At 41.7% G+C, this 18,590-nt stretch overlaps 1 protein-coding gene across 1 annotated transcript; it reads right to left on the reverse strand.

Annotated features, from left to right (window-relative positions):
• Positions 1 to 766: 766 nt before the first annotated feature.
• On the reverse strand, positions 767 to 17,566 carry LOC308099404 (scavenger receptor cysteine-rich domain-containing protein DMBT1-like; the record flags this gene model as incomplete). The annotated part of the gene is given in 17 exon segments (XM_080448144.1): positions 767 to 1,253; positions 1,403 to 1,481; positions 1,954 to 2,088; positions 3,034 to 3,339; positions 3,443 to 3,748; positions 3,846 to 4,160; positions 4,249 to 4,514; positions 8,321 to 8,388; positions 9,325 to 9,506; positions 10,889 to 11,133; positions 11,273 to 11,399; positions 12,862 to 12,987; positions 13,672 to 13,980; positions 14,243 to 14,374; positions 14,463 to 14,779; positions 14,781 to 15,186; positions 17,551 to 17,566. Coding segments are annotated over 17 exon segments (3,822 nt in total).
• Between the last annotated feature and the right edge of the window lie 1,024 nt (positions 17,567 to 18,590).

Below are 18,590 nucleotides of genomic sequence, written 5' to 3' on the forward strand. Positions count from 1 at the left end.
CATATGTCATAAAGAATCCATAGTATTATGTACAGGCCAGGATTGACTTCCAGAGTGTGCAAAAGCAAATAAACAAAATGCTAAATTACAACCAAAACCAATTCCAATCTCCTGACATATAAATGTGTTGGATATCATTTAGTTATTCGAAGAACTTCTCTTTATCATAAGGGTTTAGTCAACGTCAAACTAACAAACATGCTGTGTGTATGTTGTATTCTATTCAATAAATTAAATAGAATACATTACATTCAACTGGGGCTGAGCCCATTGGTATTTGAGGACCTGGATTCCAATCCAAAACCGCCTTGTTTCGCATTTCTCTCCTCTTCCCGCCCGAAGTAAAACAGATTTCAATTTAATAAAACTGAATTGTAATTACACGTTGAACATGGCCTTAGCCCAGTGGTTCTCAAACTTTTTTGAGTCAGGGCACCCCTGCAAATAACGTTTTCATCCACAGCACCCCTGAAATTACACTGTTTATTTTTTGAATCTTATTTGGAATCTTCATATTACGCTACGTAAATATGCAAATCTTTCCCCCTCCGATACAGTACGTCACAGAGGAATATCCGTTTCCATTAGAACAGACTGAAAATAACTTTATACTTGACGTTTAACCACTTAAACCCCAGCATCCCTAGTCTGGGGGGAACGTTCACCAAAAATACATACCAACAAATATTATCAAAGTATTCTGCGGCACCCCTGGACTGGAGTCACGGCACCCACTTTGAGAAACCCTGGCTTAGCCTACAAGGCATCATTTAGCATAGGTGTTGTCCTGCTTATCTTCACCGCAGGGTTCAAAGGCTATGTAGTTGTCTTCTTCTTCAACAACAACACTTAGTGTACTTGCTGCTCTCCCTCCAGGGCTGAGATGTTCTTTGGTGCTGCTCTCGGGGGACATGTCTGGGTTAGCGTAGATGTTGTCCTGCTCATGTCCATTGCAGGGATGCAGGGCCACATGGTGTCCTTCTCCATCTTCACTCTGGCCCTCCACTGCTCCCCTTCCAGGGTTGGGATGTTCTTTGGTGCTGCTCTCGGGGGACATGTCTGGGTTAGCAATGATGTTGTCCTGCTCATGTCCATTGCAGGGATGCATGGCCACGTATTGTCCTTCTTCGTCGACACTCTGGCCCTCCACTGCTCTCCTTCCAGGGTTGGGATTTTCTTTGGTGCGGGGTTTATTTGGTGCGGGGTAGTCGGGGTACATGTCTGTCTCATCATTCTCCTCTGCCATGCAGTCTCTGAGATCGACATGAGAAGACATTAGTTCAGCGTGATATCTATGAGTTAATGACCAGCACAGGAGATGGGAACACATTTAGTTTTGCATTAAAAATCAACTTGAAATAGGAAAAAAAGAAGGTTAATTTCAAACCCTCAATGTACTGACAGTTTCTCATAGTCATCATCACTGTCATCATCGGTGCCTCGGTGACAGGTGGAGACCTCTGCATTGACGTTGTAGTCATCTTAGAAGAAATACATACATTCATAAGGTATATCCGTGTTGGTGTCATATGTTAAATCAAATCAACTTGATCTCATTCAATTCCTAGTCTGGTACTTAGTACACGTAGATGATCCACCCTCTATAGTACACCCTAATACACTGTAAGAAACATTAAAGAAACTGATTGCACATTAGTTAATGTAGTGTGTGTTGTCACTTGAACTTCCTGGTGCATAATGAAGTAGAGACTAAAGACAGATACACAGTTCTTACACTGACATAATACGCCAGATAGGGCAAAATCCGCAGAAGTAAAATAATTGCATCATCCAACAACTACCCATTTGCCAACATCTTCATGAACTGTTTGCATCTTCTGCCTTGCAGACCCCAGACTGTTGCGTGTTTTCTATTCGACCAGAGACTTGACCCATCGGTTTATATTGATGCATCAAGATGAAGAGGCTATGTTTAGGATTAGTATTACTCACAGACAGTGGGGTTAGTCTTGGCTGCAGGCTTTCTGAATTTCCTCCTCAACATCATCCAGCGACCAATTAACAGCAGCAGTAAGAGGAGGAGCAGAGCTGCTACAGTTCCAATCACTAGTGGACGAGATCCTGGTTCTGGAGGGAGAGGAGGGAGGGAGGAAGGAAGATTAATAGTTAGTTAGTCAGTTTATTTGTTTCGGTCATGGTTTACAAAAACAAACAGTTGAGCATACAAAATATTTTCAACAAGATCATTTGACCGAAAAGGTTTGGGCTGAAGTCGAAGCTTATTATGCCCACCTCATTAATATTCAAATTATTAATTTAAATTACTTGTCTCAAAAGAAAAGGAAACAAGGGGTAAAACAGAAAACAAACAAAAGAAAACCAAGTGTCAACGATGCTACAAGTCTTACATATCAAAACAAACGAAACAGAACGAAGAGAAACATTTTTAGCTTTGCGTCAATTACACAGAAAAAAACAAAAAAATATATATATATATTTGTATTTATATATATGAAGTGGTAGCTTCATATATATAAATATGTTCATTGTTTATATTACATTTTGAGGACAATTAGATTCACATAAATATTAGTATACATACACACATATATACATACATACATACACACACACATATATATATATATATATATATATATATATATCGTATAAATACGCACGTGTGCTCGTATGCACACGTACATATGTGAAAAGATGTAAATTACCTTTATCACTAGTGATTCCATATATCTATTTATTACCTTTGCTTTATATGTTAATTTGAATTTTCAGTTTAAGTTCTTTGTCTAATTTATTCCAAATGTTTACCCCGGTGGTAGATAGGCATCTTTCTCTAGTGTTTGTCCTTGCTAGTGTTTGGAAGATTACGCTTTTTGAAGACTTTCACCTCAGTTTGACCTTGGCCTACTGGTTGTGTGCATGAAAAGTGTGGCACTGTCATTGAACTCTCCAGCAGATGGCGAGGAATCCCAGACCGACAGACAGACAGCCCACCCCGACACGTGATTTTATATGCTGTACATTTATTTTAGATTTACTTACTACTCTTACCTGAACAGACGACACCAGCATCCTCATCGTGTCCACAGTTGTGTTTACCAAATCCTCTGTGGGGGCACTCAGTTAGAGACCTTTCACTTCCTGAACAGCCCATGTTTTCCATCCAGATTGAACCATTCCCTTGGCCAAAATAGGCATTTCCAGGAGCACTCTGTGCCGTCCCACAGCTCAGCTCTCTGCAAACCACCTCAGCATCATTCAGGTCCCAGTCGTCATCACAGACTGTTCCCCAGTGGTTGTTATGATAGACCTCCACCCTGCCAGAGCACCATCCACTACCATTCATCAGCCTCACCACTGGATTTGGTCAGAAAGAAGCAAAGAAATAGTGTTGCATCTTTGTGATTGTTTCTATAAACAATAATTTATTTTAGATGAGTGACACAACATCCACTCTTACCTGAACAGACGACACCAGCATCCTTGCCGTGTTCACAATCATGTTCACCAAATGCTCTGTGTGTGCACTCAGTTAGAGACTTTTCATTTCCGTAACAACGCACATCATCCATCCAGATTGAACCAGTCCCTTGGCCAAAATGGGCACTTCCAGGAGCACTCTGTGCCGTTCCACAGCTCAGCTCTCTGCAAACCACCTCAGCATCTTTCAGGTCCCAGTCGTCATCACAGACTGTTCCCCAGTGGTTGTTATGATAGACCTCCACCCTGCCAGAGCACCGTCCACTACCATTCATCAGCCTCACCACTGGAGCTGGTCAGAAAGAAACAAAGAAATAGTGTTGCACCTTTGTGATTGTTTCTATAAACAATCATTTATTTGAGATGAGTGACAAAACATCCACTCTTACCTGATGAACAGACAACGCTAGCATCCTCACTATGACCACAGTTCTGTACACCAAATCCTCTGTGTGGGCACTGAGTTAGAGACTTTTCATTTCCTGAACAACGCACATCATCCTTCCATATTGGACCATTCCCTTGGCCAAAATGGGCATTTCTAGGAGCACTCTGTGCCGTCCCACAGCTCAGCTCTCTGCAAACCACCTCAGCATCATTCAGGTCCCAGTCGTCATCACAGACTGTTCCCCAGCGGTTGTTTTGATAGACCTCTACCCTGCCAGAGCACCGTCCACTACCATCCACCAGCCTCACCACTGAACATGAAATAAATAGTGTTACAAATTTGTGATGTTTATACAAACATTCATCAGTGATGAGTTCCATGAAATCCACTGCTCTTACCTGAACAGACGACACCAGCATCCTCATTGTGATTACAATCATGTACACCAAATCCACTGCGTGGGCATTGAGTTAGAGACTTTTCCCTTCCTGAACAAAGCACATCATCCATCCAGATTGAACCATTCCCTTGGCCAAAATAGGCTCCTCCAGGAGCACTCTGTGCCGTCCCACAGTTCAGCTCTCTGCAAACCACCTCAGCATCATTCAGGTCCCAGTCGTCATCACAGATTGTTCCCCAGCTGTTTTTATGATAGACCTCTACTCTCCCAGAGCACCGAGAATAAGATCCAACTAATCTGATCTGAGAAGCTTCTATCAGTCAAAAATAAATCAATTCACATTTACAATGTCATAACATTACCTTTTTTCAAAATATACCTTTTTTTTTTTTTTTCAGAGAAGTTGCTTACCTGCATGTGAAGGTATGTACAGGAAAACAGACACTGTAGGTGGAAAAACAGAGCATGCTGAGTTACTTTCATGTTGTTTTTGGGCGGTGAAACCGCCCCTATAAGTGAGATTTGGAAAAATGTACATTTTCCTGCGCTGTGATCTGGGCCCAGGAAATTTGTACAATTATCCTGCGCTGTGATTGGCCAATCACAGTCTATTCAGGACTGTGATTGGCCAGTGTCACATGACACATGTGCATAGCCCTATATAAGCAACCATAACTTGAAAAAAACCAAATTTGGTTTTTTTCAAGTTATGGTTTCGTCCATCATAAAGAGTGTTTCAATAAATGTATTTATCTTTTGTACATGATTGGTTGACTCCATTCAGTATTGTGATTAGCTAGCAAGACACCGCCCACTTCACACAGGGTGTGATTTTTTTCTATTGGTGTCAACATAACACATATCGCCAGTGAGTGATGTTACACTTTGAAACATGCTGACATAATATACTTGATACAAAGGTACAAACTACATACAAAGATTCAGCTGGGAAATGACTTTCACAATAATTGCAAAGGGACAATAAAGCTAAATGACCTTGTTTGAGTCCATCTTACTAAGACCCTGACGAGATTTTTGTTTTAAAGTGAAAACCTTCTTACTAACAATTCAGCATAAGTCACATGAATGCTAGAGATAAAACTTGTGCTCTTTTCAAACTTTTTCTTTTTCACGCCTTTACTCTTTGTGGATGTGGTTTGCAGGGCGAAGCCAGCAAAGCCCCCTATATCTGGACATTCAACTAATGAGGAAGAGCATAAGCTATGTGTGATTATGTGCACAGCTGCCTCTGTGCATGTGTGTAGAAGATGGTCAGGCAACAGGGTGTGTGTTCACATTTGCGCGCTTTCATCCTGAGCTGTACATGAAATGACTCAGCAATTTCTAAAACATTTATAAACTAAAACATTTACTAGACTGACTGACTGATTGATTGATTGATTGATTGATTGGTTGATTGGTTGGTTGGAAGCCAACCTACAGCACCACAGCCGTCCCAGGCCAGGGGGCCCTTCAAGGGGATACATCATCGACAGACCTAGCTGCGCATAACTTGATAGAAGTAGTTCATTCACCCAGGCTATAGAGCCTGTGGCTCTAGTAAGTTCACCAGTGGTGGGATTAAAATAATACGTTCAATGCTCTGAACTATAGCTTTTGAGAGTTACGTGCAGGCACATACACACTGCAAGACTTCCTTCCACGCCAGTCGTCAAGTTATTGTGAAGTTCACACTACAAATTTCGCTCGAGTTGTGGTTTCCACACTACATGACTGAAAGGTGACGCACTATCACGCACTATCATCATGAGATGTCTACAGTCTTCTTGTCACGAAAACACAAGAGATGGGAAATGACACGATACCATGTGCAAGATGGGACACAATTACTGTTATTATTAATTATTTAATTCAATAATTACTCTCTTTACACATAGATACATACACTCTGTGTGTGTGTGCGTGCATGCGTGCGTGTGTGCGACATGCGTGCGTGTGAAAGTAAATAAAAAAGTATACTGCACATTATTGAACAAATTCCAAACAGTACTATAAATGTCTTAAATGGTCATCAAGAAGTAGAATTGTTTATTAAAGTGTTTATCAACATTAAGAAGTTTAGCAGTGTATTTATTTATATGCATGAAACAGACCACATGCTCATGTTCTTTGAACAATCAGTATGAATGGTTTATCAATTATTATCATTAACTAGTCCATACCCTGTGAAGTGCGCAGGCGAAAGTAGTTGCCCACCGTCCCCCCCATCCCCCCCGTCGCAGTACCCCCCCACCCCCCGCTGCGACCCGTTGCGGCCACCCCGGGTCCCGTCGCGAACACACACACACTCTCTGTTGATCATTCATCCCATACAGTGTAGCTCGCGGGGCCATCCCACAGCTGGGCAGCCGTAACCATGGGGACATTCTTTAACACAAAAACGCTAATAAACAGCTGAGATTTGGGGAAATACGGGCTTCACTGTTCCGTGCACATGGTAATGGTCAATGGCTGTATGCAAATTCAGATCAATTGCTCCAGCCACTGTGGAGAACTGGGCAGAACCAATTTTGCCTCACCACCACTACACCACCACTACAGAGGTTTGTAGAATTATAGGAAGACTAGTCCATACCCGTGGGGGGATATGCACACATGATCTGGCAACCCGGGAGCCAGCGAACACAAAAACGCTAATGAACAGCTGACATTTGGTGAAATCGAAAAACGGGCTTCGCTGTTCCGTGCACATGGTAATGATGAATGGCTGTGTGCAAATTCAGATCAATTGCTCCAGCCACTGAGGAAAACCGGGCAGAACAGTTTTGGTCTCACCACCACTACAACACCATTACAGAGGTTTGTAGAATTATAGGAAGACTAGTCCATACCCGTGGGGGGATATGCGCACATGATCTGGCAACCCAGGAGCCAGCACTAATAAACAGCTGACATTTGGTGAAATCGAAAAACAGGCTTTGCTGTTCCGTGCACATGGCAATGATCATAAATATAGAAACCTAGCTCCCTCGTACTCCCATACATCAGTTATTGTGTGGAAGTATGGGGGAACAACTATAAAACAATTATAAATCCAATATCCAAACTGACTATTATGCACCAACTAATCCACTATTTATTAAACTGAACACCTTAAAACTACAAGATCTAGTTAACCAAAATACTGCAATAATAATGTACAAGGCACACAATCACCTGCTCCTGCGCTGTATCCAGAGGCTGTTCCGGCCTAGAGAGAGCCGGTACAACCTAAGGGGAATTGCCATTTTTGAACAAACGCATGCTAGAATAAATAATAAAGGTAGATGTATATCGGTTAAAGGGGTAAAATTATGGAATAGCTTAAATGATAAACAAAAGGAGTGTAGCTCAATAAACAAATTTAAAGGGATGTACAGATCTAACATAATAGATAAATATAGAATATTTGTATAATATGAAATATACTTTAAGTATATATATTAAATGTCAAATTATTTTTAAATTATTTTACTATACTTGACTGATATTATATATTAGGAAACCAGAAGGTTGGTTTACGTCACTTGTTTTCTTTTCTTTTTAAGAAACCCAAGTGATCTGTTGTTGTTTTATAAATGTATATTATTAATTTTGTTGTTTTCTGTCTTTGTGTGTTTGTTTGTTTTGTTTAGTTTTTTTCTTGTTTATATAGTCTGTTATATTTGTTTGTTGTTGTCTCTGTTGTTCTCCGTTTGTTTTTGTTGTTTTGTTTAGTTTTTACTTACAAAGTTCTTGATAGCTATTCAAAGATAAAAAGGGTAGGTATAATAAGCTAAAGCTTCAGCCTACACCTTTTTGGTCTATGTTACTATGACAACTAATGAAGGCGTTGTATTGATATGCTTTTAAATTGACCAAAATAAACTACTACTACTACTACTACTACTATGAATGGCTGTGTGCAAATTCAGATCAATTGCTCCAGCCACTGAGGAGAACCGGGCAGAACAGTTTTGGTCTCACCACGCACTACAAACAAACAAACAGAGGGAAGTGGACCCTGGTAAGAGCAAAAGGGACCCTCCGTATAGGCGTAACTGTGACCGATAAGAACCTGCCTGGCTGACTTCCAGGATGCGAGCATCATTTGGAACGCTGAGGAGCTACTGTGGATGTCTCCGTCCACCGCCTCTATCTGAGCGCACCTCGGGCACAGTCACCACCGAGGATGCTCACCCTCAGTGCCCACAACGACTGCCTTTAGCAAAGCATTGTGCATTTCTGGGATCTATCTTACAGCAGACAACACTGTGCAGAAAAGCTGGGCTTTAATATATAAATGCATTCACCATGCAGTAAATATTCATACGTACAATGATGCCCCTTGAGTTATCCTTTTAGCCTTAATGTCTTACTGCAACACGTGCTGTTTACATTTCTGACTAATAAAGTATTCAATCAATCAATCAAGCAATCCCTCAACTCAATACCAGTTACTGTACTATCATAAATTGCCCTACAATGTTACGAAGGAGCCCTCACTTCATTGAAATAGAAAAATACACCCATAGTCATACCTTTATTTTCTATTAATACGCCGGAAACATCAATTGATAGAATAATAAAACCTGGCACTCACTCATGAACAAATACAGGATTTTTCTCCATATTACGAGTCCCATGGCGCAGAGATAAATTGATAGGGTCTTCTCTGTCAGTCTCCGGTGAAGGTTAATACTAAACTAGGAAGAAGTGGTGAGTTCTACAATGAATGTGTGCAGGAAACCATGATAATGGTGAGACTTCCTCATTATTGAGCCAGATCACAAATGCAAGCCCAATTTGTCACATAATTGCATGCATGAAACAGCCAATCAAGGTTTGGAATGAAGCAAAAGTTATCCTACTGTTCAAAGATAGGAAAACACCATTTAGTGGCCCTACAAGTCATTCCATAAGCTTGCTAGCAGGACTGAATTATGGCGTTATATACCTACTGTAAGTGCCTCATTCCTGAGTGAGCAATGGGAGATTTGAAGCAAGCACATGAATTATATTTTCAAGAAAAATTGTGTGTAAGCAAATACAATTTTATGTGAGCAAACAAATCTATTCTGTGCTCAATAAATACATAGAAAGGAGCCAGGTGAGGTGGTTCAGCCATCTTAAGGATGCGTCCTGATCGTCTCCGCAGGGATGGTTTTCCATGCATGACCAGCTGGGAGGAGGCCACAGGGAAGACCGAGGACAAGGTGGAGGTATCATATCTCCATGCTGGTCTAGGTACACCGAAGCATCCCCAGTCAGAGCTGGCTGATGTGGCCAGGGAAAGGGAAGTCTGGGATTCTCTGCAGGAACTAATGAAGATGAATGTATATATGTACAGGATGTATGTATGTATGTATATGTACAGTATGTATGTATGGATGGATGTATGTATGTATGGATGGATGGATAAATGTACAGTATGGATGAATGGATAGATGGATGAATGGATGGATGATCAACAAAGTGAATATAGAAACATGTTCTCTGTACAGTCTGCAGTATCTTTATTCAAAATAACACTAAACAATTTAACATCCCAACCATTACTTTCTTTTGTGCAGAAATCAAAAGAACAAAATAGTATATAAGAAACTTAAAGATCACAAAGGTCACAAGGGGGACGGACCCCTGTGCTATCTTTTAAGAGAGCAGTGAAATGCAGCACATGTCCTGGACCAGGATTCAGTCGCAGTCAAATAGCATTTTGACATTTAATGCATTTGCTGTCATTTCTTTCAACAAATCGAGCACTGTAGATGTACCTTAAAAACAAAATTAATACATTAATATATTGAGGAATTATGGGGGTCTCGTTCACAGTCAAACCTGGCCTCATATGTCATAAAGAATCCACAGTATAATGTACAGGCCAGGATTGACTTCCATCATGTTAAAGTGTGCAAAAGCAATGGCAACAAATAAACAAAAAGCTAAATTACAACCAAAATCAATTCCTTTGGAGTATTTGTGAGTTTTCTCTCAATTTTCACATTATGATTGTTTAGAATAGATTATAAATGTTTCTTAATTAAAATGCATGCAAACTAATAACAAATAGCAGTCTATTTACAGCATCAAAGAGATTATCTAGTCTATTTTCATTCGCTCATTGTAAGGACAAAGATTTTTTTTTTTACTGGAATGTTTCAAAATCTACAAACCTGAACAAAAGTTCTACTTGAGGAGATCCATCTCCTGACATCCAAATGTGTTTGGATGTCATTTAGTTATTCAAAGAACTTCTCTTTATCATAAGTGTTTAGTCAACGTTAAATACCTTATGGTGTATAAAATATCACAGACTTAATAATAACAAGTCTGCTCCTACTGTATCAACTCAATATAACAAACCTGCTGTGTACGTTGTATTCTATTCAAAACATTAAATAGAATACATTACATTCAACTGGCTGAGCCAGTTGGTATTTGAGGACCTGGATTCCAATCAAAAACAGTCTTGTTTCGCATTCTCTCCTCTCTCTGCCTGAAGTAAAACAGATTTAAATTGAATAAAACTGAATTGTTATTACACAAAGAACATGGTCCTACTAGTCATCAGTCATCATCGATGTTGTCCTGCTTATCTTCATCGCAGGGTTCAAAGGCTATGTAGTTGTCTTCTTCTTCAACAACAACACTTAGTGGACTTGCCACTGCTCTCCCTCCAGGGCTGAGATGTTCTTTGGTGCTGCTCTCGGGGGACATGTCTGGTTTAATATAGATGCTGTCCTGCTCATGTCCATTGCAGGGATGCAGGGCCACGTGGTGTCCTTCTTCATCGACACTCTGGCCCTCCATTGCTCTCCTTCCAGGGTTGGGATGTTCTTTGGTGCAGGGTTCCTTTGGTGCGGGGTACATGTCTGTCTCATCATTCTCCTCTGCCATGCAGTCTCTGAGATCGACATGAGAAGACATTAGTTCAGCGTGATATCTATAAGTTAATGACCAGCACAGGAGATGGGAACACATTTAGTCTGCATTAAAAATCACCTTAAAATAGGAAAAAAAATTCAAACCCTCAATTTACTGACATTTTCTCATAGTCATCACTGTCATCATTTGTGCCTTGGTGACAGGTGGAGACCACTGCATTGACATAGTCTTCTTCATCCTCTTCATCATCATCTCTCCCCTCTGTATTGTAGGTTTTCATCATATCTTAGAAGAAATACATACATTCATAAAGGTATATCAGTGTTGGTGTCATATGTTAAATCAAATCAACTTGATCTCATTATTCAATTCCTAGTCTGGGACTTAGTACACGTAGATGATCCACCCTCTATATTACACCCTAATACACTGTAAAAAAAACATCGAAGAAACTGATTGCACATTATTAAATGTAGAGTGTGTGTGTGTGTGTGTGTGTGTGTGTGTGTGTGTGTGTGTGTGTGTGTGTGTGTGTGTGTGTGTGTGTGTGCGTGTGCGTGCGCGTGTGTGTGTGTGTGTCTGTGTGTCTGTGTGTGTGAGTGAGAATGGCGGTGAGACGCCTGTGTTATTTTTTGTAACATCTAACAACCACACCCGTTGTAACTACCAGCTTTAATGTAGTAGGTGCAGATTTTAGATGCATTATTGCAACTTCTGTGGCTATATGGCATCATCTGGCTTGCATACAGGAAGGCACTACTCTGATGTAGTCTACGGCGGCCGACGTTGCCTCTTCCGTGAACAGTAAGGACACAAACGTCCTTGTATCCTGTCTCTACGTGTGGACATCAATAACATCAATATGTGCGTGTGCGTGTGCGTGTGCGTGTGCGTGTGCGTGTGCGTGTGCGTGCGTGCATGCGTCTGTGTGTGTGTGTGTGTGTGTGTGTGTGTGTGTGTGTGCGTGCGTGCGAGCGAATGCGTGCGAATATTATACAAGAAATCCCTAACTCTTATTTCGAATTCAGCAACTACTGACCATGGGGCAGGAAAGAGTAAGAGTACTATAAGGAAGCTTTACTTAAGTAAAACTAAAATTACTTGTTTGAAAGTGAAAGTAGCTCATGAGTAACTTTTTTTCAAACAAATGCAGTGCAGAAAGGATAAAAGGATATACTGAGCATAGCGTTAGTTCTGGCAGGTCAGGTCACAATAGTCAAACCAGGACTAGTGTTCACACTACAGGGAGGTTTATTAACCACTTAAACCACAAATGTTCCTTCAGTGCTCTGCTAGTGCCTTTTCTGTTTTCTGTCATTGTGGGGAAATCTTTTGCTGAAAATAGCCGATCGACAAGCTTTTTGATCTGCTATTTTCTGCTAAAGTATTTCCCACAATAAGGATGCTGGGGTTTATGTGCCAGCATGGAAATCCTTTTTAGCTAACTTCATGCTGGCACACAAACTTAAATTAATCACACCTGCAATTCACATTATTACCTTGTGTTTTCTATTCGACCAGAGACTTGACCGATCGGTTTAAATTGATGCTTCAAGATGAAGACGCTATGTTTAGAAATAGTATTAGAAAGTGGTCGCACACACTGGTAGCCAAAGTTCCAATACTTTATTTTGGACGCAGAGTGAAAAGAAACCAACGTTTCGGCAGGTAACTGCCAAAACGTTGGTTTCTTTTTGGTGATTATGGTGTGCGTAGCATTCTCGTGCATAGAATTAGTATTACTCACAGACTGTTTGGTTAGTCCTGGCTGCAGTTTTTCTGAACATCAGCCAGCGACCAATTAACAGCAGCAGTACGAGGAGGAGCAGAGCTGCTACAGTCACAATCACTAGCAGACGAGATGATGGACATTCTGGAGGGAGAGGAGGGAGAGAGGGAGGAAGGAATGGAAGTTCTGGAGGGAGGGAGGGAGGAAGGAATGGAAGTTCTGGAGAGCGAGGAGGGAGAGAGGGAGGAATATTAATAGAGATAATTTTTTTGGAAGACTTTGGCACTGAACACTCCAGAAGTCGGCGACCCCCCCCCCCCCCACACACACACACACACACACACACACCCACACACACACACACACACACACACAGGTGGAAGAATCTCAGCCTGGCCGAGATAAAACAGAAAGAAATAAATAGTGTAGCACTTTTGTGATTTTATATACTGTACGTTTTGTCATTTTATGTTTATGTTTATTAAAGGATCCCAATTAAAGTCACGTGAATGAGCCTCTAGTGTTCCTGGAGTCCTGAACAAAGAAAATACAATACAAATGTACAACTAAAAATACTAATAATAGTAAATTGAAAAAATAAATAAAAAAATTAATGAATACAAAAAGACACATTAACATTTTAAAATCAAATCCAACAATCCAGTCAAATTAAACAAATACACAAATAACAGTTACATACTTGACAAGTTACTTAAAAGGCATTTTGGCACCAGTGAGTTTTAGAAAATTAGTTTTTGGTGCTGTTTTTGTTCTTAAGTTACCAGAAGCTGCTCCTCTGGTGTTTTGTGACACAGCATTCACTTTTACCTGAACAGACGACACCAGCATCCTCATCATGTCCACAGTTGTGTTCACCAAATCCTCTGTGGGAGCACTCAGTTAGAGACCTTTCACTTCCTGAACAACTCATGTTTTCCAGCCAGATTGAACCATTCCCTTGGCCAAAATGGGCACCTCCGGGAGCACTTTGTGCCGTCCCACAGCTCAGCTCTCTGCAAACCACCTCAGCATCTTTCAGGTCCCAGTCGTCATCACAGACTGTTCCCCAGTGGTTGTTATGATAGACCTCCACCCTGCCAGAGCACCGTCCACTACCATTCACCAGCCTCACTAAACCTGAGCATGAAATAAATAGTGTTACAACTTTGTGATGTTTATACAAACATGTATCTGTGATGAGTTCCATGACATCCACTGCTCTTACCTGAACAGACGACACCAGCATCCTCATTGTGAACACAATCATGTACACCAAATCCTCTGTGTCGGCATTGAGTTAGAGACATTTCCCTTCCTGAACAACGCACATAATCCATCCAGATTGGACCATTCCCTTGGCCAAAATAGGCTCCTCCAGGAGCACTCTGTGCCGTCCCACAGCTCAGCTCTCTGCAAACCACCGCAGCATCATTCAGGTCCCAGTCGTCATCACAGACTGTTCCCCAGCTGTTTTTACGATAGACCTCCACCCTGCCAGAGCACTGGCCACTACCATTCACCAGCCTCACCACTGAACATGAACATGAAATAAATAGTGTTACAACTTTGTGATGTTTATAATACAAACATGTATCTGTGATGAGTTCCATGAAATCCACTGCTCTTACCTGAACAGACAACACCAGCATCCTTGCCGTGTTTACAACCATGTACACCAAACCCACTGTGTTGGCACTGAGTTAAAGACATTTCACTTCCTGCACATCCCACCTCATCCATCCAGATTGAACCAGTCCCCTGTCCAAAATAGGCTCTTCCAGGAGCACTCTGTGCCGTCCCACAGCTCAGCTCTCTGCAAACCACCTCAGCATCATTCAGGTCCCAGTCGTCATCACAGACTGTTCCCCAGTGGTTGTTATGATAGATCTCCACCCTGCCAGAGCACCGTCCACTACCATTCACCAGCCTCACCACTGGACCTGTTCAGAAAGAAACAAAGCAATAGTGTTACAACTTTGTGATGTTTATACAAACATTTATCTGTTCCATGACATCCACTGCTCTTACCCGAGCAGACGACACCAGCATCCTCATTATATTGACAATTATGTTCACCAAATCCACTGTGTGGGCATTGAGTTAGAGACTTTTCCCTTCCTGAACAAAGCACATCATCCATCCAGATTGAACCATTCCCTTGGCCAAAATAGGCTCCTCCAGGAGCACTCTGTGCCGTCCCACAGCTCAGCTCTCTGCAAACCACCTCAGCATCATTCAGGTCCCAGTCGTCATCACAGACTGTTCCCCAGCTGTTGTTGTGATAGACCTCCACTCTCCCAGAGCACCGAGAAGAAGATCCAACTAATCTGATCTGAGAAGCTTCTATCAATCAAAAAGAAATTAATTCACATTTACAATGTCATAACATTACCTTTTTTCAAAAAAAATTTTTTTTCTTTTTTCAGAGAAGTTGCTTACCTGCATGTGAAGGTATGTACAGGCAAACAGACACTGTAGGTGGAAAAACAGAGCATGCTGAGTTACTTTCATGTTGTTGTTTTTTCTATTGGTGTCAACATATCACATCCTCAGTGAGTGACATTACACTTTGAAACACGTTGACATACTACACTACATACAAAGATACATACTACATACAAAGATTCAGCTTCGAAATTACTTTCACAATAATTCCATCTTACTAAAACCCTGACAAGAAATGTTAACTTTTTTCAAAGTGAAAATCTTCTTACTAACAATTCAGTAACAACAAGTCACATGAATGCTAGAGATAAAACTATTTTCAAACTTTTTCTTTTTCACGCCTTTACTCTTTGTGGATGTGGTTTGCAGGGCGAAGCCAGCAAAGCCCCCTATATCTGGACATTCAACTAATGAGGACGTGCATGAGCTATGTGTGATTATGTGCACAGCTGCCTCTGTGCATGTGTGTAGAAGATGGTCAGGCAACAGGGTGTGTGTTCACATTTGCACGCTTTCATCCTGAGCTGTACATGAAATGACTTAGCAATTTCTAAAACATTTATAAACTAAAACATTTACTTGACTGACTGACTGACTGACTGACTGATTGATTGATTGATTGGAAGCCAACCTACAGCACCACAGCCGTCCCAGGCCAGGGGGCCCTTCAAGGGCATACATCATAGACAGACCTAGCTGCGTATTACTTGATAGAAGTAGTTCATTCCCCCAGCTAGAGCCTGGGGCCCTAGTAAGTTCACCACTGGTGGGATTAAAATAATACTTTCAATGCTCTGAACTAAGCTTTTGACAGTTACGTGCAGACACATACACACTGCAGGACTTCCTTCCACGCCAGTCGTCAAGTTATTGTGAAGTTCACACTACAACTTTCGCTCGAATTGTGGTTTCCACACTACATGACTGACTGGTGACGCACTATCACGCACTATCATCATGAGATGGCTTCAGTCTTCTTGTCACAAAAACACAAGAGATGAGAAATGACACGATACCATGTGCAAGATGGGACACAATTACTGTTCATTATTATTTAATTCAATAATTACTCTCTCTACACATAGATACATACACTCTGTGTGTGTGTGTGTGTGTGTGTGTGTGTGTGTGCGTGCATGCGTGCGTGTGTGCGACATGCGTGCGTGTGAAAGTAAATAAAAAAGTATACTGCACATTATTGTACAAATTCCAAACAGTACTATAAATGTCTTAAATGGTCATCAAGAAGTAGAATTGTTTATTAAAGTGTTTATCAACATTAAGAAGTTTAGCAGTGTATTTATTTATATGCATGAAACAGACCACATGCTCATGTTCTTTGAACAATCAGTATGAATGGTTTATCAATTATTATCATTAACTAGTCCATACCCTGTGAAGTGCGCAGGCGAAAGTAGTTGCAAACGCCCCCCGTCCCCCCCGTCGCGGTACCCCCCCACCCCCCCGCCGCGTCCCGTTGCGGCCACCCCGGGTCCCGTCGCGAACACACACACACTCTCTGTTGATCATTCATCCCATAGCTCGCAGGGCCATCCCACAGCTGGGCAGCCGTAACCATGGCGACATTCTTTAACACAAAAACGCTAATAAACAGCTGAGATTTGGGGAAATCGAAAAACGGGCTTCACTGTTCCGTGCACATGGTAATGGTCAATGGCTGTGTGCAAATTCAGATCAATTGCTCCAGCCACTGAGGAGAACCAGGCAGAACCAATTTTGCCTCACCACCACTACAGAGGTTTGTAGAATTATAGGAAGACTAGTCCATACCCGTGGGGGCATATGCACACATGATCTGGCAACCCGGGAGCCAGCGAACACAAAAACGCTAATGAACAACTGACATTTGGTGAAATCGAAAAACGGGCTTTGCTGTTCCGTGCACATGGTAATGATGAATGGCTGTGTGCAAATTCAGATCAATTGCTCCAGCCACTGAGGAAAACCGGGCAGAACAGTTTTGGTCTCACCACCACTACAACACCACTACAGAGGTTTGTAGAATTATAGGAAGACTAGTCCATACCCGTGGGGGGATATCGCACAAGATCTGGCAACCCAGGAGCCAGCTCTAATAAACAGCTGACATTTGGTGAAATAGAAAAACAGGCTTTGCTGTTCCGTGCACATGGCAATGATCATAGATATAGAAACCTAGCTCCCTCGTACTCCCATACATCAGTTATTGTGTGGAAGTATGGGGGAACAACTATAAAACAATTATAAATCCAATATTCTTACTCGAGAAGAAAGCCATCAGAATTGTTAACCAAACTGACTATTATGCACCAACTAATCCACTATTTATTAAACTGAACACCTTAAAACTACAAGATCTAGTCAACCAAAATACTGCAATAATAATGTACAACGCACACAATCACCTGCTCCCACGCTGTATCCAGAGGCTGTTCCGGCCTAGAGAGAGCAATTGCCATTTTTGAACAAACGCATGCTAGAATAAATAATAAAGGTATATCGGTTAAAGGGGTAAAATTATGGAATAGCTTAGATGATAAACAAAAGAAGTGTAGCTCAATAAACAAATTTAAAGGGATGTACAGATCTAAAATAATAGATAAATATAGAATATTTGTATAATGTGAAATATACTTTAAGTATATATATTATGTCAAATTATTTTAAATTATTTTACTATACTTGACTGATATTATATATTAGGAAACCAGAAGGTTGGTTTACGTACTTGTTTTCTTTTCTTTTTACGTTCTAGAAACCCAAGTGATCTGTTTTTGTTTTACATATGTCACAGTACGTTTGGAGAACCAGTACGATTGAAGACAGAGCGCTCGTTTTTAGGCACGGGGCTCCTTCGGGGCGAGGCGGGGCTTTTCGAGACAGGGTTTATTAGCGAGGCTCGCGAGGAGGAGAAGGAGGACGCGGCGCTGCGAGGCGGGGGTTTATTACGCGAGGCTCGCGAGGAAGAGGAGCCTCCTCCTCCTCCTCCTCCTCCTCCTCGCGTAATAAACCGTCCTCCTTCTCTCCTTCTCCTCCTCCTCCGAGGAGGAGAAGGAGAACGCGGAGAGGCGGGGCTTTGATGCGCCGACGCAGACCTGTCTTTTGTTGTTCCCCCCCACATAGCAACCAGGACACTACGCTAGGGGAACCATAATATCTATGAGGGGAACGCTGAACACGCGTTCACACGCACACGCTTGTCCATGACGGAGGCGCGCCGTCTAGTAGAGCTTGAGGCCGAGGAAGCGCGCCCTCGCGCCTCCAGGCGCGAGTGCCCGCGCTGACCGGCCGATGCTCTACTA

Source organism: Gymnoscopelus braueri (genome assembly GCF_963280865.1).
Source record: "Gymnoscopelus braueri genome assembly, chromosome: 13".
NCBI lineage: Eukaryota > Metazoa > Chordata > Actinopteri > Myctophiformes > Myctophidae > Gymnoscopelus > Gymnoscopelus braueri.